Genomic DNA, 26007 nt, shown 5'->3' on the forward strand with positions numbered 1-26007 from the left:
TCTATCTTAAAATGGGGAGATGATATTATGTAAGAAAATATTCTGATACAAAAATACTCATTTTTTGTTCAAACAATAAAAGTGTACAAGTATATTGGTGCTTTTTTTGTTCTTTTAACTTTTGTCAATCAAATACCGGTACTTGAGGGAAATATAATTGTAACTTATATGTTATATCAAATGGATTTTCCCAATTTTTATGAGATTCTTCTAGGAAATGCATAGAGATATGAAGGATGTTCATGTGAAGTCTTCTGTTTAGAGATGTCCTTATAAGGGAGATGGGTGGAACGGGTCAGGGTATGAGATTCTAGTTGTTAAGGAAATCAGATCTTTATAGAGAATGATCACTTATTTATTTCAGACTTGAATGAATGTATATCTATATTTATTGCAGGTAACCAGTAATGTTTAATGTTCAGATCAGAATATTTATATAATGGTGACGACTTGTCTTGGGTGGCTCTAATAATCGTTATGCCTTGTTATTGATATTGATCATTATAGTCGCCAATAGCATAGGGATGTGTGTGTGTGTGTGTGTGTGTGTGTGAAGAGCCAATGTCCACGGAGGGATATGACTCTCCTGTGGGATATGCAACGGTGAGTCGTGGCCCTCTGCGGGCTTGACTTATAATAATCACAGACACTGATCTAGAACTATCGGTTAGTCTAAACATTTAGTAAATATGCGATTCCATCAGAATAATTACAATTAGATTAATCCAAATATATATTTGTATGTTTATTGAATATCAATATATGTATGTATGTATGTATGTTATTTTTTCTCAATTACACACACACGCATATAACTATAGTAATAATCTGATAAGTTCAATCCAAATGAGACTATAATCTTAACACTCCCTCTTAGAAGAAGGTGGATTGAAATCATTCAACTCAAGAATGCACTAGTATCAAATTTAGATGATGAAGATAACGAAGTCTTCAATCCATCACAATTATGATACAACTGTTATCACAATTCCAAACTAGTTTGGAGCTAGATCTAGTGATAAAACTTATATCAAGATATCCAACACAATCTAGGACTTCAACTTAGTGTAGTCAATCTTGGTACATCCGTCATTAAGTGTTTCAACCAATTTAGTGACACATGATAACAGGTCAAGCTATTGATAAGATCGCCACCCTACAACATCGACCATATCCGCATAAAAGATCGTTAGCTTTCATGCCACAACACATCCACAATATTGCAATATTGATTTTATTTAAATATTCATGAATAATTTACATAATACAAGATTCTAATCTCAAGTTACTGTTTAGTCATACAAAGTTTGTTTCTGAAGTATTCAATTTTCAAGTTTGCGAGAGGCTTAGTGAAAATGTCTGCATTTTGTTCTTTAGTGCTAATGTAAATCAACTTGATAACATCTCTATTAACCATGTCCCATATATAGTGGTAAGGAATTTCTATGTGCTTGGACCTGTTATGGAAAGTTGGATTAATTGATAATTTAATACATCTATGATTGTCACAATGGATTATGGTGGGCTTTAGTGGTTTTCCAAATAGTCCATATAGAAGTTTCCGTAGCCATACTGCTTCACACACTACCATAGAGGTAGCCATATATTCAGTTTCAATGGAGCTTTGAGCAATTGTTGACTGTTTTCTACTGAACCAGGATATCATGTCAAATCCAAGACTAAAACAACATCTTGTAGTACTCTTATGATCAATAGAACTACCTGCCCAGTCTGAATTAGAATACCCTTGAAGTTGTAACTCTGTATTCGTATACTTTAGTCCAAGTCCAAATCTGCCCCGTAGATATCTTAATATATGCTTGGCAGCCTTTTGGTGGATCTTCTTGGCTTCACACATGAAATGACTTAACACATTCGTAGCATAGCTGATATGTGGTCTTGTATTTACCAGGTTCATAAGAGATCCAACAATTTGACTATAGTGAGTAAGGTCTACAAGTTTTGAATCTGCAACTTCACTTTAAAGCTTATGAAGGTTAGTTTCCATTGGAGTTGAAAAAGATTTACATTCCATCATCCCGAATCTGGTCAATATATCAGTAGTGTATTTTCCTTGATTTAGGAAAATATAGTTCTCTTTCTGTCACACTTCTTGACCTAGAAAATAATGTATAAGTCCAAGATCCTTCATATCAAATTCAGCTATGAGGTCTTCTTTGCATTTAGCTATAAGGTGCTCTACACCTGTTATCAATAAGTCATTACCATAAAGAACAATAATTAACACGTCGTCGTTAGATATTATGAAATATATGTTAGGGTCAGCTTCATTTTTAGAGTATCCTAACTTGAAGAGATAGTTGTCTATCCTCTCATACCAAGCCCTGGGAGCTTGCATAAGGCCATAGAGAGCTTTCTTTAGTTTGCATGCATAACGCTTCCTATAATGTGGTTGTTCTATATATACTTACTCTTCAATGATATTGTTTAAGAAGGTTGCCTTTACATCCATTTGATGTATTTTCCATCCTTTGGATGCATCAATGACAATTATTGTTCTTACTAAGGTGTAATGTGCAATTGGAACAAATATTTCTTCATAATCGATTCTAGCCTTTTGAGAAAAACCCCTTACAACAAATCTAGCTTTGTGTTTTTCAATGCTTTCGTCAAGGGCATACTTGATTGTAAATAGCCATTTTGAAGATGCAATTGATTTGTCTTTAGGTCTAGGGACAATATCCCAAACATCATTTTTTAGAATGGATTGATATTTCTCTACTGTTGCATCTTTCCATGCTTGACATTTTAAAGCCTCAACATTAGTTGGTTCTGTAATTGGAAGTTCAGTTATTAAGGCAATATAGCATTTTTGATTTCTAGATTTCTTATTTTCTTTAGAAATCTCATATGGTTCTACATTGTTCTCTTCAATCATTTTGCTGGCCCATAGTGGTCTTTTTCTTGTGATTTAAAACTTCATCATTCTCAACATTAGATGCAGGTGTGTCTCTTTCTTCGGAAAAACTCTCCCTCAGATTTGAAGTATCTTCTATAGTGTTCTTCCTATGATTTTCAGTATTATGATCATCTTCTATGATGAACTCCCGTTGATTCTCAATTTCCTTGTCTTCTTTGTTTAAGGATGTTTTGAAAACGATATCTTCACCAAACTTAACATTGCTATTGATTTCAACAGTCTTTTGTCCTAGAATATATACTTGGTATCCCTTAGTTGTTTCACTATAGCCAACGAATATGCCTTTCTTTTTGGAAGGTTCTAATTTAGACCTTTTCTCTTGGGAATGTGAATGTAGGCTGGGAATTGAAAATTCTTAGATGACTAAGATCTAGTTTGTTCCCTATGAAGGCTTCTTCAGGAGTTACATTTTCTAATGTTACATGAGGACTTTTGTTTTGAATGTATATTGGTGTACTTGCTGCTTTGGCCCAAAAAGACATGGGGAGATTTTGGTCATGAATCATGGCTTTTGCTGCTTCTATAATAGTTCTATATTTCCTTTCTGCAACCCCATTTTGTTGAGGATTATAAGGTACTATAGTCTCCCTCTTAATCCCAATAGAAATACAAAATTCTTTGAAGATGTCAGATGTGTACTCACCTCCATTGTCTGATCTTAATGTTTTTATTTTCTTTCCAATGTGATTTTCTACTAGGGCTTATAATTCTTTGAATTTTTGTAAAACTTCATTAGATTCTTTAAGTTTAAGAAAGTATATCCACGTTTTTCTAAAGTAATCATCAATGATAGTCACATAGTACAGCAATCCCTCTAGTGAAAGTGTTGACATGGGTCTACACAAGTCGGTGTGAACAAGTTCTAGTACAATTTTAGACTTGTGTTTACTTAAAGGAAAATATCATTTTTTATTTTTTCCTAGGGCACACCCTTTACAAATACTAATGTGATCATATTTGAGATTAGGTATGCTTGTAGTGATTTTCCCTATGGTAGGAAAGGCACTACAGCCAAGGTGCCCTAATCTTCCATGCTAAAGTTCATTAGATTTATGGACTTCATGATTTAGTGCTTGTGGTTTTGCCTTAATACTTAATTTGTATAGGCTTCCATCTCTTGATCCTATTCTAATGGCGTTCTTTATGTTAAGAGTTTTTAGGCCATAGTAACACTTTATCCTCATTGAAGGTGACAGTATCCTTGATTGACTAGACCCGAAATGGAGATTAGGTTTCTTTTTATCCCTGGTACAAATAGTACATCTTTTAATTGAAGAGTTTCTCCTATTTTTATTTGTAAGGAGCAGGTCCCAATTCCTTTTACTGGCTAAGTAGAATTATCTCCAATTGTGACTTCTTCTGTGCAATACTCTCTGAATGTTTCAAATTGATTTCTAAACCCAATCATATGTCTTGAAGCTCCTCTGTCTATTATCCAAGTATTATTACTTGTGTTTAATTCACTTGACAAGGCTAAATAGAATAGAGGATTTTCCACTTCATGAGACTCAGCTAGGGTAGCTTGATTTTCCTTCCTTTCTGGACAAAATCTTCAAATGTGACCAATTATCACATCGATAGCACTGTACTTTGGATAGATCTCTTTTCTTGTGATTTTGAGAGTTATTTCCTCTCTTTGGTTTGAATTTCCTCTGCTTTCCTTTGTTTCTGGAGTTTGTATGTAGTGCTTGGATCTCTTCTTCCTTATTTGTGCAAATTCCTCTTGATATTAGCTGTGAGTCCTCTTGAGTGCATTCGTTCTTTAGTTGATGAAACTTTGGAAGAGAAGGGTGACTTACACATTGAATGAATGATTCCCATGATATAGGTAGTCCTCTTAGAGCAATTAGTGAAAGTTCCGAGTCATGTACATTGTTTCAAATGGTGTCAAGTCGATCCTTTATTTGAGAAATGTTTAAGAAATAGGTCGTTATTTCCTCTTCTTTATATTTATATTCATGAGTTGCTGCTTTAAGGTCAGTATTCCGCCTGCATTGTTTGTTTCAAATGTATCTTTTATAGATTTAAATACTTCATAAGCTGTTTTCAATCTCGCTATTGAAGGGAGAATATGATCTCTAACAGCATCGATTATAATTTTCTTGGCTTTTCTGTTTCGTCTGTTCCAAGTAGTCCTTTCAGGTTCTTCTTCAGGCATCTTTAGATCATGTTCTATGAAGGATTCTAACTCAAGTTCTTCAAGTAAGGCTATAATCCGTATTTTCCATGAAGAGAAGTTTCTAGCCCCTTCCATTCTATCTTCTACTTCGATCCCGTTAGCCATCTTAGTCTTAATTTACTCTGACTGTTATGATAAAATCTTGTACCGATATGTTTCCAATGATTTTCGTCTAACGAGGCTCTGATATCATGTTAAGGAAATCAGATCTTTATAGAGAAAGATCACTGCACTTATTTATCTCAGACTTGAATGAATGTATATCTATATTTATTGCAGTTAACCAGTAATGTTCAATGTTCAGATCAGAATATCTATATAATGGTGATGACTTGTCTCAGGTGGCTATAATAATCGTTATGCCTTGTTATTGATATTGATCATTACAGTCACTGATAGCATATATATATATATATATATGCATGAATAGTCATGGCCCTCTGTGGGCTTGACTTATAATAATCATAGACACTGGTCTAGAACTATCGGTTAGTCTAAACATTTAGTAAATATTTATAATTACAATTAGATATATATATTATAATTTCTCAATTACATATATATTTTATGGTAATAATCTGATAACTTCAATCCGAATGAGACTATAATCTTAACACTAGGAACTGTGGTATGCTAGTTGCTGTGACCAAAGTTTTGATTCTTGGAATGGTAGTAAATCTATGATTTGGCTTCAATGGAATTTCCAGATTGATGGGCTTTTGGCATTTATTTCAAAATTTCAGACTTTACTGAATTGGGGGTGACAATTTGGTTAGCAAAATCTAAGTGCAACTATGCGTGGAAGAAGTTGATAAATATTATTTGAATAAATGCTTCACTGCTTATACTTCAACCCAAATGAGGACGTCTTTCTACTGACTATTTGGATGATGTTATTTACCATTCCTTAGATAAAATATTGTGATTTGGCAATTTTGCATGCTTATTAGAAACTGGTTTCAAGGTGGGCCTAAATCATGTCTTTAAAGTGAGCTGGCTTCACTCCCATAGTTTATATTATATTTGTTATTTAAAAGAATCTATTATGAATTCTAAGGTACCTGCAACAGTTTTTTATTTATCTTGGCCTCCCTATGCCATTGGCTTACATTTTCATGTTTCTAGGAATGCGTTAAAATGAAAAGTTGAAAACTTAAAATCTACAATTCCTTTTATTGCTGTTTTTTATGTTTTGATGCTGTTCTATCTTTCTCATTGCTTTGAGATCCTGACAATTTTTTAATTTAGGTGGCACTATTGTGATAAGATGTCGTGGACTAAATAGTTTGACTTAAATGCTATGTATCTCGAGCCTGATGCTTTGTATTTCTATACTGGATACTGTGATCTACCATGGACAATGGGAAGGATAATCTAAGCAAAATGGCTTATTATTCCTGCTAAAATTTTCAAGAGACAATTGTTGGTGCTATTCTGAGCTTAAGATGTGTTAGCTAGTTTACTATTGCAGATTCTGGAGGAGATCAGGCTTGGACTGGAGTTGAATGATTATGGAATGCAACAGCGACGCATAGCACACATGCGCTTTTTAGGAGAGCTATACAATTATCGTCTTATTGATTCATCTGTGATCTTTGATACACTTTATTTGGTCCTTTTCTTTGGACATGATACTGCAGAGGTAGGCACACAATCATTACTTTGGTTCAGTCAGAATCTTTTAGCTTTCCAGATGTCTTGATATATATTTCATGGGAATGCTTTAAACTCTGAAAGTGTTTATCCTAAAATCGTTCACAAATGAAGTTATTAGAATGGTACTCTTTGCAGCAAAATTAAATATTTTTCCCCTTATCTGGCATTAATCATCTAAATATCAGATTGTGTCACTGTTTGTTTTTTATCCTCGCTGATTAATAATATGTTGCTATTTATCAATGATGACACTGTCTTGAGATCGTCGAAACTGTTTTCATCATGGGAACTCCAATTTTGTTTACTTGTGACATTTATTACAATTAGTCTGTTCTGATCATCTCTATGCTACTCTAAACTGCAAGTAATATATCTTTTTAGTTTCGAACTTACAAAGTTCAATAAGCATCATTATATGAACTCATTCAATATCTGACAGAACATGATTATGGGCACATGAATTACATCTGAGGATCAATTTCAAAATGTTGTGTGGTCACAATGTTAATTTGACATAAATCTAACTAATGTAATGTGTATGTGTTGCATTTGTTGGTTGATCATGATCATCGCATGTATTGGAATTAAATGAAAATAAGAGACCAGATGGTGGTAGTTACAAGTGTTTCTTTGCGGCCAAGTTAAGTCGGCTTCCTCGAAATTTTGTGCATACTTAAAATGTTCATTTGGTGGCATAGTCCTGTGCTAATGTTTGAATAGAAAAATGGTAAAATCCATAACTGGAAAGTGGAAAATAATATCTTGAAGGAATTTTTCTTCTGATCTTTTATTCTTCTGATCTTTTATTTGCTCCTTTTATTGCAGCAGCTATACCTTCTTTCCTTAAACAATTTAAGTCAGTAAATATGATCGACAGACTCTGATACCAAATGTAGTTTTTGAAAACAGGGAAAATAATGAGAAACACGTAGTTGTGATATTGCTATTAGGATTCAACTGTGTAATTTTTTAGTCAAGTTCATTGACACATTTCATGAGTAGTGGTTTACAAGAAGCCATCTCTTGTGAGAATGAATGGAATACTTAGCACACATTGCATTTAGCCATTTACGTGATGCTTGCAGAGGTGAAGCATCGGGACTTCCCGGGAGGTCACCCATTTCAGTACTTCCTTTTAAATCAGCTTAGAGCTCATGAGGAAACAATCAGAGAACAGAAACAGTAGAAAAGATTTTTGAGATCACTTCCCAGTGAATTTTGATCCAGTGGTGATTGCCATTGAGGAAAGTAAAGACAACTTTCAGAGTTTCAGGGTTGATTGGTTATTTGCAGTCACCTGAGTAATGTATGTACTGGTCTAAAGGGAGCCTTGTTTAATCTTTCCAGTCTACATTAAGAATTGAAGATCAGTCTACAACCTCTACATGATGTTTTTTCTTCATGATGTTTTTTCTCAAAACTTGCCATTAGTACTTTTTTATTCCAACCATATTTTTGCATGGTCTCAGAAAAAAACTTTTGCTTTGTGAAGATTTGAAGTGGTAGGAAATTCAAGATAATTGATATATATGAGCAGAAACTATTGAACTCTTCATTCTTCAACTATGCATGACTTTAATATCTTGGAGTGGCATAAACTCCAGAGGGGCTCTAATCATTGGTGCTTCAAGTGGTAGCAGCAGGAAGATTCTCATAGTGGTAGATGAAGTCTCAGATCTGAAATCTGGTTGGTATATTGAGCATCGATAGTGCTTTAACCAGCTCAATGAGTAACTTTTCATTTTATTCCCTTATGAGACAGCCCGCTTTTGCAAATGGCTTCAAAAGTGAGGTTGGTGACCAGAAAAAATAATCTTTTGGCATTTGCTCGAATTAGAGGCATCGGAAAATATATTTTCACCCAAACCACTAAACAAGAAATGCTTTTTGAAAAAGAAAATCAAGATAATGAAAAGAAGGTTGAAAACTTGAATTTCGAGGAGGATGGTGATGCAGAGCCCTTTGTACTTACCTTCAAGGGATCTTAGTTCAACTCAAGGGATTCACAATGGGCTGGTACACCCTCAAGGAACCAAGAACATCTCAAAGATTTCAATAGAGAGCCTGACATTTAGGAAACTAAGACAACATCTTCATTCACTTAATCAGATTTCTATGTCTGATTACATTATTTATAACTTTTAATCTTGAACTTTTCTTGCCAAAACCTTTGATGAAAGTTTTCCAAATTAGGAATACTAAAACATATCCAAAGCTGAGCCAAAAATAATAAATCCATTACAAGTTATAATCTTTGCACGTAGACCCATTTTCTCTGTCATAAATTAGAAGTAAAACCAGTAACCCTGCCTAGGGAATGCAATAACTTTCTCAAAAAGACTCCAAATCAGGGTAATGTGACTCGCGGCAAGTCACGCGAGTCAGCGAGCTGCACTGACCTCGCCGAGTCACAATGACTTGTGACCCACGAGCGGCGAGTCACGAGGAGTGACTCGCGTGACTCGACCCGGTTGAGCTTGACCCGGCCGTGGCAGGCAAAAATTCGACCATTAAAATATAATTTTTTTGCAACTTCTTTTAATGTTAATTTTTTTACATTTCTCACTCATATAACCCTAAAAGGGCTCCCATAACAGTCTATAGTGAAAAGAAGAAAGAGAGAGAGAGGTAGAAGAGAAAAAGAGTTTTCTTGTTTTGCAACCAGCTGAAAGGAGGAGGAGAAAAGCTTGCATTTGTGATATTGGAGCTTGCATTTAGATCATCAAGGAGTTTATAGGAGCTCTTCTCAACACTTCCCAAAGCATTTGAAAGAGGTAAGATTTGATTGTTTAGATTTTGATGATTTTTTTGTCTATGCTTATGGGTTTTTTGCATGAATTTTTTTTGTTTGTTTATGAGTTTTTTTATAACTTTAGATCTTCATAAAATGCAATGCTGAAATGGTAATATTTGGTCTAAAATGTCTTATTGCAGCAACCTTTACATTTTTCCTTAATTAAGTCATAATAGCTTCTGGAGGTAAAAAACCCAAGCTCTCTAAAGGCAACAAAAAAGATGAGTGTTGGAAGTTCACCATAGAATTTCCGAGTAGAAAGAGAACTCAAACAAAATGCCTATTTTGCAAAACCATTAATAGTGGGGGGATAAATAGATTAAAATACCATATTACTGGCTTATGTGGTCATGATATTGAGCCTTGTGGAGCTACAACTGTTGAGGCTCAACGTTTTTGTTATGTAGCTTTGGAAAAATATGAACAAGAAAAAGAATTTAAAAAAAAAACAATTAGAAGAGTTAGCTCAGATTGGTTTCAGTTCCCTTTCACGCCCATCTGCAAATGTTTCTGAGTCAGTAGGCTGTGTTGGAGAAGGTTCTTCCCGTCCCCCCTATCATCCTAGTGCTTTTGTTGCTCCTGCTTCTTCTACATCTATTCCTTGCACTTCTAGTGATGCTACTGCTGCTGCCCCTTCTAGTAGTGCTGCTATTCTTTGTCCTAGAGTTAGAAAATCTAGTGAGTTGGACAACTTTTTTGTACTGCGTACCACTCCTGGTGCACAACCCTCACTTGAGAGCATGGGCTGGAATAGGGAGATACATGAAGCTGGAGTAAAAGCAATTTGCAAGTTTTGGTTTTTCTGTGACATTCCATTTATAGCAGCCAGGTACTTCAAGTTTTCAACTTCATTTATATTTTGATTGTTTTACGTTTTAAGTTTTAAAATTTATATTCAATTTTGTACTTTTATCTTGATGTTGAAAATTTGAAATATGCTAATTAAAATGTTTTTATAAATGTAATAGGACTCCTTATTGGCAAGGGATGATTGATGCAGTTTCCATCTGTGGTGCGGGGTTCAAAACCCCCACTGAAGATGAGTTGAGTGGCCCCCTCTTGCTAGATATGGTTGAGGAGATGAAACTTGAGTTGGAGGACCACAAAAAGATTTGGAGCCAAAAGGGGTGTACCATCATGACAGATGGATGGACAGATAGGAGGTCCAGAACCCTCCTAATTTTTCTTGTTTCTAGCGGAGGTAATTCATCATGCTCTACTTCTTGAAGTCTAAAATTTAATGTATACTATTATTGAATAACGAAAATTTTGTTTAATTGAGTATTGATTCTTGAATGATAATTATTTTGTTTAATTTTCACTTTTAGGATCCACCATGTTTTTGAGGTCCATAGATGCTTCCTCATGTGGGAAAAATGCAAAATCATTATGTGAGACTATTGAGGAGGTCATAAGGGAGGTGGGGGAAGACAATGTTGTCCAAGTGGTGACAGATAATGCAGCTAATTATGTTGCTGCAAGTAAAATTTTAACTTCTAACTTTCTAATTTCTACTTCTAAAAAATTTGTTTTAGTTTTTCATTAAATTTTGAAAATTAAAAGTTTTTTAATACATCAAAAATTTTCATCGTTTACTAACTAATTTAAAATTGCTGCAGGAAAACTATTGATGGAGAGACACCCAAAAATCTTTTGGACTCCATGTGCAGCCCATTGCATCGACCTCATGTTAGAGGATATTGGCAAGCTTGTATGAGTGAAATCATGTGTTACCAAGGCCAAAAATCTTTGTAAGTTCATCTATAATCATGCCTTGGTCCTCAGCACTATGAGGAAATACGCGAAGAGAAAGGAGTTGGCTCGTCCTGGTATCACAAGATTTGCCTCTTAACTTTATCACACTAAAATTTTTGTTGAGTTCAAGGTTAGAGTTGAGGTGCATGTTTGTTGGTCCAGAATGGAGTTCCTCCTCCTTTGCGAGCAGCCCTACAAGGATAGATGCAACAAAATGCATTTATGATGATGATGATTTTTGGGAGCCATGTTCGAAGATTGTGGAGGTAATTTTAAATTTAAATTTTAAATTTTAAAAGCTTGAGTTTTCAAATTTTATAAATTAATTTGTCTCATACATTTTTTTGTTTTATTTTCATTGTGCAACTTTGCAAAGTTTCATCATTCACTAAATTGTTTTTTTGTTTAATTGTTTTGTAGATCACCGAGCCTCTTGTAGCCCTCCTACGAGTTGCTAATGGCGAGAAGCCCTCTATGGGCTACATTTATAAGGGCATGGATAGGGTCAAAGAGACTATTAAGGCCAAATATGTAGGAGTTGAGGAAAACTATGGCCCTATTTGGGACATAATTGATAGGAGATGGCAAAATCAGCTTCATAAGCCCATCCACGCAACAGCCTATTATCTCAATCCAGCATATTGTTTCTGTGATGATTTCAAGGCAGGAGGTTCTTAGTGGCCTATACACAGTGATATCGAAGATGTCCCCTAATCCCACAAATATATTGCTTGAGATGGATGCCTATAATAATGCATCAGGGCCCATTTTTTCAAGTCAAATTTTCAAAGAAGGTCTGAAAGATCCCTGATGGATCTCTGCTGCAAATCTGCTGTAGATTTATTTTATTTTTTTGTTTTTTCCTGTTTATTAATGTTTTCTTGTAGAACTAGACGGAAATGCAGAAGAGTTTGTTTGTTTTTGTGTTTTTGACGATTATTCCACATAGAAATGAGAAGTAGCAAATGGCAAGAAAAGAGTCTGAAAATAAATAACAATATGCAGTAAAGTCAGAGTTGATACAAATCCTACCAGGTAGATCTCTGAATTATAGAGCCAAATAAAAGATCCAGTACATTTCCTCTAACAATGACGCCACAACTGGCTGATGAAAACGGGCTGATAAGATGCAAGAATTTGCTGCTGAGTAACCGATTTTTCTATGTATCCAAGTGCTGCAAATGACAGAGTACGGCTGCAAGAAATGGCAGTGTACGGCTGCTAGAATTCACCTCCCATACGCCAAAGAACATGCCCAACAAAACAAACTGTAGGCCCAAGCTGAAGTGGCGTCTACCTTCCTCCTGAATACTGTTGAAACTACTGACAAGCCAATACCCAATGCTGCTGAGGGTTACGTCCCAGCCAGCAATTACCCTGGGGTTTGCGTCCCAGAATGCAAATCGCTCAAGCAGAGCAAATCTGAAAAGAAGTGTTTGAAAAATATGCATAATCATGAGAAATGGCGCCCATCTCCTTATAACCCTTTGCAAAGCAATTCGAACCCTAAAGTGACCCCCAATTGGCGTTGGCTATAAAAAAATGAATTAAATCTTATTTTAAAGTGACCATGTCACTAGAAAATGACCTTTTCCACCATAGTAATAAATCCATTCACCAAATTGCCCTGAGACCAATGAGGAAGATTTAGAGAATTTGAAGACCTTTCCAACGAGCTATCATAACATGGGATACGCATCCAGATGAGGCCAAAATTCCCTTATTACTCCAAAATGGCTATTAACTTAGCCTTATTTAAATATTAAATGCTAACTTAGGAAATATTAAAAATATAACCCAAATAGCCACAAACTGCCCAACTGACATCACAAACCATAAAATCATCCTGTCACCTGTCTGTGACTGAAGTCGGAAATCAAGGATCCACTGGCAATCTCATCCCTAAAATCTAGGGATGCTCCTAAAATTTAGGAAACAAGCCCTATCCCTCTGAAATTGAACCCAAAGGGTCATCTCATGGAAACCCAGCCCTGGGCATGATCATACCTCCTAAAAAGTAGGAATGAACCCCATAAATGTAGGAACTGCCTCCTAAAAACAAGGAACGTCACCCAACTGATCAATACCCATCAGAAAACCAAGTCCCCAACACTGAATAACCATACTGGGTCTCTATCCAACCCTGTCAACCTACAAAACCCCATAATAAGCTGATTCACATGTCTCTGTTAGACTGAGCTAGAGTGGGGACATGACAAGGTCGTACAAAATTGCAGCCAGGTAAAGATTGCAGCTTAAGCCTTATACAATCTAGTTTCTAAATTTTTAGCTTTAAACTTAAAGTTCAAATTTTGAAATGGGACTAATATTTTTTTGTTTTCCTATTTTCAAAATTCAAATAGATGGTGGCAAATGTTTGGGCCTTCAACCAAAAACGTTCAGCAAATCACCATCCGTATTTTGAGCCAGCCAAGTAGCGCTTCTGGATGTGAGCGCAACTGGAGCACGTTCGAGCACATCCACTCGAAGAGGCGTAACAGGTTGTCTATGTAGAAAATGAATAGTCTTGTCTTTGTGCACTACAACCTGCGCATTAGGATCAGGGAGATTTTGGATAGTGACACCTCTCCGATTACTCTAGAGGAGGTTGATCCAGAGTCTGATTGGATCACTGAGGCTACTGATCCTGTCTTTGATGATGAGGACCTACAGTGGCTTGACCAGGCAGATAGAGAGAGCCAAGTTGAGGCTATGGCTATGGCAATAGAGGACCAGAGAGCTCCAGTTTTTCCTAGTGGCACCTCACAAACATTGGCAGAGCCAGAGGCCGAGAGTACAGTTGATCCTAGAGGCACCTCAAGAGCTGATGCTATGGCTACTGAGACATCCAAGACCTACCTTAGACGCCTTACTAAGAGGCATTTTATAGATTATACTGAGCCTGAGCTTGAGCTTGAGGCTGAGGTTGGGGATGAGGATGAGAATGACGATGATGATGAGGATGACGATGAGGATGAGGATGATGATGACTCCGACTAGGAGCCATAGCTGTAGACTTATAGTCTTGTTTTAACTTTTTGTTTAACAGTTTAACTTAATATATGATCAGCATTTGGAACATTTGAATTTGATGATGACTATTGAATCTTGATGTGTTGGATGTCATAATGCATAAATGATAATACATATACATTTTGATGGTTTGCATGGATTTATCTTAGTTTGACTTTAATTACTAGTAATATAGTATTTACTTTTAGCAATTTACCTTTGTAACTTTGTAACTTTGTAGTATTGTACTTATGTAATCAATGTTTGACTTTTAAGTTTTAAGTTTTTAACTTTTAAGTATGTGGCATGTGCATTATGATCAAATTATCTTCTATTTAATGATGTTATCGTGTCTTTACGCTTTATTCAATAATGGGTGCATGGAATGTTCTTTAAATCCTAAAAAATCTCAAAATTTCGAGGTTTTTCCACTTTGCCGAGTCACCGCTGAGCCGGGTCACGAGTCAAGTTACCCTTGCCGGTCCGAGCCGAGTTCGAGTCTCGTTACATTGCTCCAAATGAAACCAAACCAATTTCATATTGATCTTATATGAATTTATTTTCATAATATGTAAGCTGTTAATCCTTCCAATTCATAAATAGTTCTACAAGCACAAATCATTGTCGATAACTTCAACAGAGATCCTTAAAAACCAGTCATCATTAAAATGAACATAACTTACACATATCTAAATGAAAACGACTCAAACCAATTGGAAATGATAGCTAGTTCACATATCGTTCCAATGAATATAACTATAGTTTCTTTTTCATCCAAATGTGTCTGTATCAAACATTGAAATCCCACTGTAGTTGGGCATCCTCAAATTGGAAAATAACCACTTTTACAAAAAATTGCATAACTTCTTCAAGACTCAACCAAATTGCTCCAAACCAAAAAGAGAAAGAAGCTTATTAATCCTACCATTCAAAAGTACAAGATATACATGGGTTCTAGGCTATAAATGGCCGTACAAGACCTGGAACCAACACAAAAACAGTTAACACTAATCAAAATGACAAGTTCTTAAGAAACCATTTTGTTTCAAAATGATCTCTTCTTCTTCTCATTCATTCCTCTCTGTTTGAAATGACCAATACAATGCTTTTATAGTGGTTGTGGTGGTTTACAAGTTCCCAACCACCTTTTAAACCAACCCATTACATTCTTTTAACCGTTTTGCATTTTGACAACATTTTATGAACTTTATGCACTTTTGCATTACAAATTTCATATAAACCCAACCTAGACCAAAATTATGACTCAAATGAATTTAGATGGATACAAATAGATCCATTCACCTATTAAATAAACATTTTGACATTATTGATCATATTAAGACCCCTTTTTACAATTTTGACAACTTATTACAAATGGCTTCTCTGGCCTTTACATCTTGACTCAAAAGACTCAAATACATTATAAATGGCTCAAATGAATTTAAATATATCCCATAAGATATATTATCCTCTTTGTGTTCTTGTTTCTTAGGTGCTCTTGCACCAGATGGGATTCCCCTATTGTGAAGCTCTTGAGCACTAGCAACTGCTCAAGAGCTTTCAGAAAAGACCATATAGATGAAACTCCATGAGCTAGGTGATGTTGTGGACTGATATGTAAGATTGCTGGAAATGCAGGACTATTCGGGGAGAGACTTCACCATAATATATACAGGTGCAATCTTGTCCTGATAGGGACTAAATAATCTGTCCTCACTTGTTTGAATACCTTGACAAAAAATTGGAGGCATTTGAATGAGGGAGGCGTGTCATGTAGGAGGCAAATAGCAGGTTCAGAAGGCCTTTTAGGAGGTTATGAGGAACAGAGTAGTTGGCCTTTAAGCAGCAACAGAACACACAGACCTTGCCTCTGATTTTTTGCCCAACGGAGGGTTCTCCAAAGCTGCAGTCACTGATGTCTATGCCAGGTTGGCCATTCAGATACATTTTTTTTTTCTCTGTGGCTTTTCGTATAGTTCAAAATATCATTAATGGCAACTAATTGCCAACGGCAAACAAAAAGATATTGGCAAATATTGGAGATGAGTTGGAGGCTTCTTGGGAACCTAAAAACTTAAGTTTAATTAGAAATGCATTTTTTGGCAAAATTCAATAAGGAGATGCATCTAATTAGTTAGTAAATGAGTAAATGAACCAAACAAGCTGATATATATATATATATATATATATATATATATATATATATATATATATATATATATATATATATATATGCAAATAGGATACAAAATTGCATCTTCATATAGAATGTCAATTGCTCGTAGCCATAGTCTGATAGTCTGAAATCTGAAGAATATACAAGTGTCATGTAGAATATCAAAATAGGCTACATCTTCCTCTTCCCCTACCCAATAGCTCTAGTAAAACCTACTGGAGTGCAAGGCGATCTAGCCCTAAAAGTCTACTTTGGTTGTGACTCAACCTCCATCCTAGATGTTGATGGCGTTGACATTGGCAACAAATCATCATCATTTGTATCATCCTCACTCTTAGTGCCGTCATGTCATCCAATCCCACTGCGAATCCACCTTCCTCCCTAGCCTGCCTCTCCAAATCATAGATCTCATCCTCTGTGAACATTAGAGGTTGCTTCCTTGATGTCCATTCACAATAAGGATCTATGTCATCCGAATCAAGTGGACAAACTGGTCCTAACTCTACCTTTCTTGTGCACAACTTAAGGTTATTGCAGAAGGACGATATCATTGAGGCGTTTCCGTGTTAACTGCTTCATCTTCTTCATGTCAGTGGCCTCAAATAAGCTTCAATTACACTGCAATTAACCTTGTTTCTCCTCCAAAAACTCTCTCTCCAAATTTACTCATCCAAACAAAAAAAAGACTTTTGCCCTTTTTCTTGGCCATCACTGTCAAATACCAGATGCACACAATAAGTGTACTGCTTATCACGATATGCTGATTTATCGCCGATAAAGGACACAATTCTCTGCAATGTTTTGTCAACTTCTCTACAATAAGTATCTGTGATAAGTTGATGTTTTTTATCGCCAAGCAGAAAATACGGCTATAAGTTCATTTGTTGCAGATATATCTGGGATAATTTGAATTCTGGCTTTTTGTTTATTGGGAAAGCTATTGTGCTGCTTGTTTGCGTTATAGTTGCTAGGACTTCTTTATTCATTAATAATTTAATCATAGCCCAAGTTGGAAAGAGATTTATGTGAGGTAGATTGAGGATATTTTGCAGATTGTGTCATGCCCCATCAAGCAGTCATACAGTTCAGTGCTCTGTCTTTGAGATATAAGTAAATCATGGGGTGACACTTTAGTTCAGTACGAACTCTGAAATCCAATTTAGGCTTTGAACTCGAGGAACTTTGAGTAAAATTGGCAGTTCAAAAGATATAGCATGTAAAAGTAAGTGTTTTGGCAGATTAGGCTGTCTACTGGCTCACAGTAAGTGTTTTGCTCATGACTCTGGCAGTACTTGCTGGGTCTTGTTACTATGCAGTAGATGATTTACAATGACCTTGTTACTATAGCCTTTTGTGAATGAATAGTACTACTATCCATACTCATTTATCTTGTTTAGGAGTAATACTTAAATCCATTTCTGTTTCATCAATTGCTGTTATAGCTGTGGAACATCAACTTCCGTACTACAGTTATCACATCATACAAATTTTTCATATCTAAATAACTAGTACTTGCTGTCTTCTGTCCTGGAAATTAGACACATTGTGCATAGATTCTGTCTTCCTATCTATATTAATATCAAAATGTATATAAGTATTTTGTATGTGCTTGATGTTTACTTGCAATAGAGCTGAAGATACTTTATAAAATTTGTCAAGAGTCTGGATACAAAAGTATACACTTGTTGCAAATTTGCATCCCCCGGGATAAGATATTTGGTTTTGGATAATACTATGTCTCTAGTTGCTGTTTCCGTTTGATTTATGTTGTCACGTACATGCAACATTTAGTCATTTGATGAAACACTTGATGTATGTTTATGTAATCAGCAAGATGAACTAGATCCATCAGAGGATTGTTTTCGCATTCGGATGGTCATAACTACACTCCAGACATGTGGCCACTTTTTTGACAAAGGTTCTTCGAAAAGAAGGCTTGACAAGTTCCTGGTGTATTTTCAAAGATATATTCTCAGCAAAGGGGGCATACCTTTGGATGTTGAGTTTGATCTACAGGTCAGTAATTAGTATAGCATTCTGTCACTATTACTGGCTCAGCAAATATCTGTTAGTTTTGTAATTTGTAAGTTTTATGTTCAACCACATCTTGTAATTTTATGTTTGTTTGGCCAAGCTTGCAAGTCTCTTATCTCACATAACTTCAAGGAACTTTTGAAGCTGCCTTGGGCAGATCAATGTGTAAAGACATTCAAAAATTTCCCACCTTTTTTTAGGCAAATAGAAATATCAAGTGATTTTCTCTTGGCATTGCTTTTAATCTAAATGTTTTCCTTAATGCAAGTGACATTTTTGAACATGTGATAGGAACCTCCTGAATTTGTTTTGTCAGTTATTTACAATACCTTTGAACTTATGAAATTTGTTGATAGTTTGCGGAAGTTAAAAACCTCCATGGACCTGGACATGCAATTCTCATTGAAAACTATATGCACACTTCTTTTCAGGATCTCTTTGCTGAGTTACGACCAAAAATGATTAGATATTCATCCTTGGACGAAGCAGATGCTGCTATAACTGACTTAGAAGAGCAGGAATGGAATGTAGCTCCTGAAAAGATAGGGGGTGAAAGACATTCTGATACTGAAGGAGGGAAGATAGCTCTAAATTTTACTGTGGTCAATGGTCAGATGGCAATAAATGGAACAGAGGAGAATGGCATGGGGATTGATGATGGAGAAAGTGGAATTGAAACAGAAAGTAGTAGCTTGGAACCTGATGGTCATGAAGATGAGGAGGAATCAGATGAAGACAAGTCTGCTGATCATGATGATGAACTCGATGATGAGAATGAAGAAGATGATGGTGGGGAACATGTTCCTTCTGAAGAAGAAGATGTGCAAGTAAGACAGAAGAAACTGATGGAGGTCGATCCAGAAGAGGAAGCAGATTTTGAGCGTGAGTTGCGGGCAGTTATGCAGGAGAGTTTAGATTCTCGTAAACTAGAAACAAGGGCTCGTACTACACTAAACATGGCAATTCCTATGAATCTTGGTGAAGGATCCAGGGAACACAACAGGGCAAGTGAAGTAGAAAGTGGCGATGAGGTTTTAGATGAAGAGACTGGTGGGACTAACGTTTCTTTTAAAGTTCTTGTAAAAAAAGGCAATAAGCAGCAAATCAAGCAATTGTATATTCCACATGATTGCTCTCTTGTGCAAAGCACAAAGCAGAAGGAAGCAGCTGAACTTGAAGAGAAACAGGACATCAAAAGACTGGTTTTAGAATACAATGAACGAGAGGAAGAGGATTCATCTGGTGCTACAGCACAGCCAATCAATTGGCCTCCAGTAGGTTTAGGTGCAGCAAATAAAGGATACAGTGGCCAAGGAGGATGGGATGGTTCTGGAAGGTCAGCAAGTGCACGCCAGAGGCACCATACACAAGGTTCAGGAGGCTATATTCGACGCAGATAGAATGCTGCTGCATATTATTTTCTCTGTGACGTGCAGTACAGGGAATATTAATCTCAATGGGGCTGGGTGCAAATGTTGCCACATTGAGCCAAAGTCAGTGATTGGTATTGTTGATCCCATGGATAGTGTTACTATGACAGATGCAATGATTGAGTGATGTCCAATCTTGATGCATACCTTCTTAGGGTCCAGTGGAAAGTTTGCATACTCAAATAGCTGAAGTTTCCATTGGCTTATTGAAATCCAAAAGGAGCACAATTGCTGCTCCTTGAATGTAAATAAAGCAAGTTGGATGGGGCTATGCCCCAAAATATGTGAGTGTAAGCCTATTTACCTGAAGTGCATGCGGGGACTGATCAACCACACCACTGAAATATGGAATATCACAGGCATGACTTTTGAGATAATGCAGAACAAGACCAAAAATTGTATTATACAACATATTTTTGATGCAACTGCCTTCGCTTGTGACTTGATTGTAGAATTTTTTTTTTGACATTTTAATAGTGAAATATGCACATATTCAAGAAATTCAGAATTCCATTATGTTGGTTTGTGAGAATACTGGAAGGTGTTAATTCTTGTTGATTTAGATAGAATTGTTGCAATTATTTGAAATCTTGGGCTATGCGATCCGAGTACTGTGCTTGTATATAATCACATCATTTTCTATCCATTAATATGTTTATTTAAATAGGAGGATCACAAAGCTTTCTTTCTTCTCTTGATCATATATTTTTTCTAGTCTATAAAAATATACAATGTTACAAAGAGCATTTTGAAAGATTCCCACATTTTTAATTCCGGGAAAGAGTAACCGAGAACTGATTTTGGTTATTCAAATTTGTTTTTAACAAAATTCAACTTACCTTTGTAAAGCTCTGCTGACAACTTCCTTAATTGGATCAAATCATTGGTAATGTATATTTGTAAGGAAAGTTGTGTTCTCCAACTTTGAGGTATCTCCAACTGTTGCAGTTTTCCTAAATCTAATATCTGTGATTAAGGATACTCTGCTGATTACTTTTTCAAGAGGGCATGTGGGACAGGGAGGGCAATGTCTAAACAGCAAACTAAAATGTATATCTTGCCAAAGGGGATGGATAGTTTTCTTTTAGACCTCTGCTTACATACCTCATGGTTTAGCTGTCTATTTAGCCAATACTGGACGGGGAGGCATTACGAATGAACCGGTGCACGCACTAGGCAATGATGTGCATCACTCAACACACTGGGGGTAGGGCGATGACCTAGCATATTAGGCTAGCTACTAATCTCAAACCCTCCCATTCTTGATACCCCGACAGACCACACTGAGCTGAACCAATAAATCTACCTAACATAGGCCTCTAGTAATCAAAATAATCAGCATCTTTAATATCATCTAAACAAAGTTTATATCTAGAAGAGTGTATAATGACTAAATTATCCCCAAACTTGGCCCTTGGTCACAATTTTTAATTCAAACAAAGTAGGGCTACAGACATTTTTTACTTTATAACCTGCAAACACGTTAGGAATCATTTATAATAGTTCTCTTCAATCGAAAAAAGTATGTATTAGAAATTTAGAAGTATAGATGTGATCACGAGATCAGTTTTAAGTAGGCTGAACCATAAGGGGCTAAGATAGGGTGACCATATAGTGCCTTGAAGATCCTCTACCTCAAGCCTAAGAAAATATCATCCCTTGGCCTCATGTGGCCCATGCATCAATACAAGGTTGAGTACCTAGTAAGGTGTCTTATAACTGTTCACCTCAAACTTGCCACTTGTATCCTACTTCCCATGAATGAACATTTGTAATGTATTAAATTATTGTGATAGAGAGCAAAAACAACATTTACAAGGTACCCTAGAAGTGCATCCTTGCCAAGCATAAAGGCAACACCTTGCAACACCCTTTATACTTGTTTGGCCCGATGGAACTCCTTGATCATATACCATGAGGTGTCATGTGTAGAAATGACCCCATCATTGTTATACTAGTAATTCCTTATTTTTCGTGTTCCTAATATGGTGCCTTGGAATTCCACTGTTTCTAAGCCCAAAGGCAATACCCTTTGTACGCTTTCCACCTTATGGGACTCTATACTTTTACTATGAGTTGGAATACTTGGAAGATGATTGGACTAGTGTTCCCCTAATATAGTTGAGCTTAAGAATCAACTAGCACAAAAAAAAGATACAATGTATGCATTTATTTTGTATATTCGACAATTAGTTATCAATGCATCATCATAAGTAATGACCAACTATATATAATGTTTATTATGTTATGTTAAACAAACTTACCAACAATTTATCATTAGCTAGTCTTTTGTAGATATAAATGCTACGAATTGTTACACACACAAGACAACTTTTATGGGGGGAGCAATTGTCAACATCCTTTGTACCCATTTGGCCCTATGGAACTTGATGATGTGAGTTTTGTTCCACTATAACACACCTACTCAAATGCTTACTAGTCCAAGATGAAACACTAAATCTCCAACTCTTGATTAAGGATGCCCATATGCTAACCAATGCAAATATACCATGTGATCAAATGTGACAACTTTAAGATTATTTTATTATTGCCTATATTAACTTAATTATAATGATGTGATATGCTATATATCACAGAAAGACTTACATTGTTTATTAAATAATGTTAAATAATGATGGATATGAATTGATTCGATACTCAAAATTGTTTGCCAGGTCAAAATATATAATTTGATCACTGGTTAAAAGTCCCAATCTGAAGAGAGAGAATCATTTACGAATTTCAATGATCTATCTCTTGTGATTGACCATCTTATATATTGCAATCAAGAGGCATATAAGGGGTAGTTGTGATTGTTCAACTACGTGTCTCGTTGAAGGGACATGAAGGCATAAACATAATTAGCCAACAAACCCAAAGGTTATCGGGTATGATTAGTCATCAAACAATTCCTCAAGAGACCCTATGGTTATCGGGCATGATTATTTGCTAAACCATTTTCAACATTAAAGCCTTTGATTTGAATATAGAGGATCATAACTCGATCCCATATGATTTTCATTCAATAGACCTTGATCAAGGATTTACTACGTAATCCAAGAGATATATATACTAGCAATCACATGCTTTTGTGCATGCAATGTTAGCCGATAGAAGCATTGATTTTATAGTCCATTAAATGATTGGATTAATGAATAATGTTTGTCATTAATAAGACTCTCATGGAAGATTTTTGGAATATTGAAAGACACCAAACCATATGAAAATAAGCAACATGGAAAACTCCACTCCAACTTTCAATCATGACACCTTTCACATCTTATCTAAGACATGCATATATAATAAACACAAAGTGTAGCACATAAGCCACAAAAAGAGTGAAAGAACATAATTACGTAATTAGAGTAGTCAATTAACTAAAACTTGGGACACTAATTTGCACACAATAGGATTAGGTAAATCATTCTATTTTATTATCATCCATGGTACATTAATTTAGTGTGAGATATTATGCCAAATAAGAAATCTTATCATTCCTCAAAGGAAGTAGAACTACAACACAATGGAAGAGAGAACTGAAGGGGTAGTGCTAGGGCTACCACATTAAACAAAACACAAACTTCAAGAATGATCACTAAAACTTGAACCTATATAATACTTAATAAAAATTAGTAAAAGGAAAAGATTAAAGGAGCCTAATTTTTAAGCCAATATTACTCATTTCTAACCAGTTTTCAGAAAAGATAACATTAGAAATTTTAAACAGGTTTAGCACTAACATTTATATAGATATAAGATTAGTTTTTAACAAATATTAAAATTCTAAATATTTTAATAAATATATTAAAAATATTTTCCTCTAAAAATAATTTAGCATGCAAGTAACAAATAATAATCTATTCCTTCAACTTCTTAATTGAAACTAACTTAGTTTTTAATACCACTATGTTTACATTCTTAAATTTAAAATCCCTATGGAACTATTTTAAGATTCTATAGTTCTATTGGAAAAGCTTAAAGGACAAAATTAAATAGAATCACTTCAAATGACAAGACTCTTCTCTAAAAAAGAGGGATAATAAATCATGCATGCATGCAAAATTAAAAAAATAAATTAATATCTTTATGAAATAAACTTACATTTTTAGTTCTATTTTCTTTTGTCTATTCCATAATCATTATTTATACTAACAGTATTTCATATAGAAGTTCATGAATTGAAAATAATGAGAAATATTTTTATCCATTATAAAATATTTAATGGAGATTATTGTAAATAGAATCAAGAACATGAAAATATGATATCTATTTACAATATACATTAAAGATGTGACATCTCATAGAATGAACTAAATACAAGGTTCATTTCAAAATCAGAAAACAGAAAGGAAAGAAAAAAATATTGCTCTAATACAAATGATTAAATTGAATTCAATGAGATAAACCTTATGCAACTAAAAGTTCTAATTCATTCTAGATTACTCTATTACAAGAAAGTCGACTATGCCTTGTAGGAAAGGATAGAAACCTGCAATCACTCAAACTTCAAAAAGAAAACATGCTAAGATAGCTCTACGAAAAGACAAAAAATGACAAAGATGAAGTGAGAAAATAAGATAAAATATAGAAAAAAGAAAGAAAGTTGTAGTTGTTATGAGAAATAAAGTAGAGAATCAAATTTTTATTTATAGTAATCTCTAAAAATATGAATTTTTAAATCATTTGATAGTAAGTTTTGAGTTTTAAATTAAACTTATTAATATTATATATTTTTAAAAATTAAATGTATATACTTAACAACCAAAATTTTAGTTTGATTTTTATATTAAATCTATTATTAGAAAATATCTATTTTTAATCTTTTAAGATTGATGGATGAGTTTTTTTTCCATAATTGGTTTTAGATATTTTTAAAACTATTTTTTTAATACTTCGATACTATTTAATTTATTAATATATATTTGAATAATATTTTTTTTTTTGTTTGATAAACAACCAAAGCCATGTGTTATATTAAATATATCAAAATTGAATTTTATAGAATTCTCCGTTCAAACGGGCACCAGTAGGAAAGAACGAAGTAAGAAAACCTCTAGTCTTGCCTGAGACCAAAGTCCTATATTATACAATTTAAAAGGGGCATACCCTAGTTTATATGAAACTTCATACATGTTTATACAAAATTTGATGAAACAATTAATAACAAATAGACTTCCTTTGAAAAGGGGACATAAATCTAAAGAGAGGCAAGGTTCCGAACAAAATTCAACAAGGATCCTACCATGAAGAATTGATCCACCAACCATCTGCATGACATAATACAACTATCTTTAATATGGGATTAGTACCAGATCAATGTGATCATAAAAATTGGAGGAGTAAAAAGACCAATCAACATATTGACTCTTCATACAATAAGAATCCTAGATTATACCAATGGGGTTAATCAGAAGAGTTTTATAATATGCTTTATGTGAATCTTTTTCTAAAATCTCATCCCATTACCTATTCAATTTGTAGTTTATACTTAGATTGGATTAGATTTCCAGGGTCCTTATCTAGTTCGAATGAATAGATCAATCAAGATTATATTAACTAAATCCAATAATTTTAGATGTTCGTTGATTCTACTTATTCTTATTGTATACTTATGAGTTTAAGAGAAGTCTGAATTTGTAGCCAACTTGAATTCATTCATATTTCCTAAGATAGTAAAATAATCAATAGCAGGGAAATCGACACCTTGCTCTGCTTAAAGCTCTAATCTTAGTATTCTACTTAATTATGTTTTGCTAAATATATAAAGTCTTCTGCCTCCACTCCTTTATTTGCCAATTTATCAACTTCTAAATTCCCTTCACGATAAATATGTTATATTCTAATCTCCTCAAATTTGTCTATAAGATTAAGTACACTTTCTAGTTTAGCATTTGATATCCAATTCGGTGGTTGTCACTTTCTAATTGCATTTAGGATAATTTGTGAATCACATTCAATAATTAACTTTTTAATATTCTTTTTTATGCTTAATTTTAATCCTTCTTTTAATGTTTCCAATTCAACTATATT

General features: G+C 34.7%; 2 protein-coding genes across 2 annotated transcripts in view; both read left to right on the forward strand.

The window, feature by feature from the left end:
- The window catches only part of LOC149542465 (regulator of nonsense transcripts UPF2), a 196650-nt gene extending 176172 nt beyond the window's left edge, over positions 1–20478 (forward strand). Inside the window, exons 14-16 of the mRNA XM_089797407.1 lie at positions 6592–6762; positions 18344–18529; positions 18979–20478. Coding sequence (XP_089653533.1) covers positions 6592–6762; positions 18344–18529; positions 18979–19947 — 1326 coding nt within the window. The 3' untranslated portion in view covers positions 19948–20478. The remainder of the gene's footprint in view (positions 1–6591; positions 6763–18343; positions 18530–18978) is intronic.
- Positions 9856–11427, forward strand: LOC149542466 (uncharacterized). Its single transcript, XM_089797408.1, has 4 exons — positions 9856–10399; positions 10539–10771; positions 10899–11051; positions 11190–11427. The coding sequence occupies exons 1-4, from the start codon at positions 9990–9992 to the stop codon at positions 11285–11287; spliced, it is 894 nt and encodes a 297-aa protein (XP_089653534.1). The 5' UTR covers positions 9856–9989; the 3' UTR covers positions 11288–11427.
- Positions 20479–26007: the final 5529 nt, after the last annotated feature.

The sequence above is a fragment of the Cupressus sempervirens genome, chromosome 8 (genome assembly GCF_028749045.1).
Source record: "Cupressus sempervirens isolate cs-2001-9-10 chromosome 8, ASM2874904v1, whole genome shotgun sequence".
Lineage (NCBI taxonomy): Eukaryota > Viridiplantae > Streptophyta > Pinopsida > Cupressales > Cupressaceae > Cupressus > Cupressus sempervirens.